The 2,892-nt window shown below is 39.9% G+C and overlaps 1 protein-coding gene across 1 annotated transcript; it reads left to right on the forward strand.

The window, feature by feature from the left end:
- Window positions 1–1,615: 1,615 nt before the first annotated feature.
- Window positions 1,616–2,892, forward strand: LOC6599804 (BTB/POZ domain-containing protein 9). The gene is made up of 2 exons (XM_026991578.1): window positions 1,616–1,695; window positions 1,752–2,892. Exon 2 carries the CDS (start codon window positions 1,768–1,770, stop codon window positions 2,890–2,892), a length of 1,125 nt encoding a protein of 374 aa, XP_026847379.1. The 5' UTR covers window positions 1,616–1,695; window positions 1,752–1,767.

The following is a 2,892-nucleotide window of genomic DNA, read 5'->3' on the forward strand; positions in this document are numbered from 1 at the left end:
ATTGAGTGTCAGGCAGAGCTAAGCAAATTCTACTCCCGCTGATAAGCGAGCGCGATGTTCTGGCGGCTCGGCTGCGACGGCACTGATAAGCGCTATCACCAGTGCGTGATGCCCCTCAGACTTTACCAGTGCTTAAGGGGTAAGTATCGAGGGGTTTCCTTGATCATTCATTTGATGATCAATGCATTAACTTCGTTAAGTGGTTTGGATCATCATTATTTATCATAATTTAATCAACATGACTGGTGTAACGCATGTGGCGGCTGTGTTTGGTGTAGGGTGCAATGTCATTCAAGGGCATTCTTATTTAGATGCCGGCTAACGAAAGTCTTGACTGAAAAGTATGTTAATAGTACAAGCGCTCGGGCTGCGGAAAGCGATAACAAATGATCAAACAAATACTTAATAGATCCAGCCAAATCAACAAAAATAAGTTTACATTTGTTTAGGTTATTTTGAAATAACATACATAGAATGGCTCTGTTGGTTAACAGACCAGAGCTGCATGAGCAAGCTACTGCAATCGATATACGTAAATGGTATCGATTTGTACTGACAGTTTGAACAATACAAATAATGTGTTCAGAAACGTGCACATATTTAAATTGTTATATGCAGCGAGGTTTTGTTAAAGTTCCGTCTTACATATGTACTAAAATTGCCAGAAGAAAGAAAACTAAAATAACTGTTAGCATTCCAAGATTAGTTATTTCTATTCACGCTTTTCAGAAAAATTATTTATGAAAGGCCTGTGTGTTTCGAACATTATTGTATAGAAGCTCTTTTGAAGTTTTGAACGATGTGCTACAATTTTCCGCAACTAATTGGCCCTGCTTGGGAAAATGCCGAATGATTTTACTCTGAGATTCTGTGGTTTCGTTTTCCTTAGACTTATTTTTCCAAATTATAGCGATTTGGCGACAGTTGGAAATATTTTTAGATTGAATATTGGACAGTTCCACAAACCTAGAACTAAGTGTGAATGTTCCTCCCAAAAAAGACAATTTTATAGCCAAATTACAAGAACTATAATGAGCTAACAAGTGTGCCAATACTTTTGTACGCCTTGTTTTACAGCTTTTTTCGTTGAAAAAATTTTCCATAACAGCGCAACAAAATGATGCTAATAATAATGAGTTAATCTTATAGAAAATAAATTAATCGGATACAATTATAATTCGTTTATAATAAAGGTATAGAAAACACAATTAACCCCTTCGCAGTTTATAGCACCGCGCCGTTATTTGAGTGAATATGGCTTGATGTCGCCGTCTTGTGAAAACTAAGAAAGGGAAACCCCAAAAACATGCCCATGAACATACAAAACAATACCTACAAAAGAGAGGAGTGAAGGGTACATTGTCATAATACGATGACATACCATACCTTCTTACGAGTGTACCCTGGACAAGAGCAAACAAAAATGTGCATACGTTTTCATTCTCCAATTCTTTATGTTGCTAAAATTACATTAATTGATAACATACCAAAAAACATTCATACCAAAAAAAATTATTACAGAATCAATGGTAATTTTAATTGATTTAAACAATGTAAGAACGGAATTATATATAAATTGAATCGATGTTTAGCTAAGATACCGATAGATCGATATAATCAAGCGGTACCAACTTCATTTGAAAGCGACGGAAGAGACAAGCTCTGCCCATAAATTGTTAATAAAGAGGAAATATTGTGAGTTTATAAAACAAAAATAACACAAATATAGATATTATCCATTCCATACACAGACATCTAGAAACGAAAATGAGCACCCAGGTAAACGAAGCATCTTCCCCCGGTACCACGAAGGGTACCAATACCGACGACATCGATGTGGTCGATCGCGTGGGGCTGGACATGGGTCGCCTCTGCATGAACGACCTCTATTCGGACGTGGAGTTCTTGGTAGAGGAACAGCGGCTCCCGGCCCACCGAAACATTCTAGCGGTCCGCAGTGAATACTTTCGCGCCATGCTGTACGGTGACATGGCTGAATCGAAGCAGCGGGAAATTCGGCTGAATGTGCCGGTGGATGCATTTAAAAAAATTCTGGGCTATATTTACACGGGCACGCTGCCTCTTTCCAAACTGGACGTGGATCAAATTCTAGATCTGCTAAATTTGGTCCACTTTTTCGGATTGCAGAACGTCGAGGCGGCCATAGAGAAAAATCTGCAGCAGAATGCTTCCCTCAGCAACATCTGCAAGATCCTGAATGCAGCGCACCGATACAGTATGAACGGCCTGCGCAAAAACTGCCTAAACTTTATGGACTGCAAGGCGTCGGATGTGCTCAACCATGCTTCTTTTGAAATGCTGTCTAAGGAATTACTTGAGGAAGTTGTGCGACGGGACACCTTCGTTGCCCCCGAAGTTGAAATCTTTCGGACTGTATGCAAATGGAATCAGCTCAATCCCAGCGCGGACATCAAGACCGTGATCTCGCACATACGTCTACCGCTTATGACTGTTTCTGAGCTTCTGCATGTGGTGCGTCCCACTGGCATTTTCGAGCTGGACCAAATATTGGACGCCATTGATCAAGTGCATACCAGAAAGAATCTGCACTACCGTTGCGTCAAGTTACCTGGGGAGAAATTGCCATTAAAAACGTTTACAAAATATGTTTATGACCACGTGACAAAGATCCCCAAGTTTTCCCTTATCAACTGTATTACCGTGACTGTTTCTGGTGGAGCTGAATTTACAGTATTTGTCTCAAATGACGATGAAGTCTGGGATGAAGTGGGAGTCTACGCTTTGAAATCCAACGTCACGAAGGATATCCACTTCACGGAGCGTTGCGTTCGCTACATTTCTATAGAGATATTAAAACCAAACCAGAATGAAAATTATATTATAAAGGTTATTCCCAAGTACAATGTGTAG

The sequence above is a fragment of the Drosophila persimilis genome, unplaced genomic scaffold, assembly GCF_003286085.1.
Source record: "Drosophila persimilis strain 14011-0111.01,24,50 unplaced genomic scaffold, DperRS2 tig00000676-arrow-arrow-pilon, whole genome shotgun sequence".
NCBI lineage: Eukaryota > Metazoa > Arthropoda > Insecta > Diptera > Drosophilidae > Drosophila > Drosophila persimilis.

Coding starts and splice junctions, on each gene's coding strand:
- LOC6599804 (XM_026991578.1), top strand. CDS start 1,768: ATGAGCACCCAGGTAAACGAAGCATCTTCCCCCGGTACCACGAAGGGT.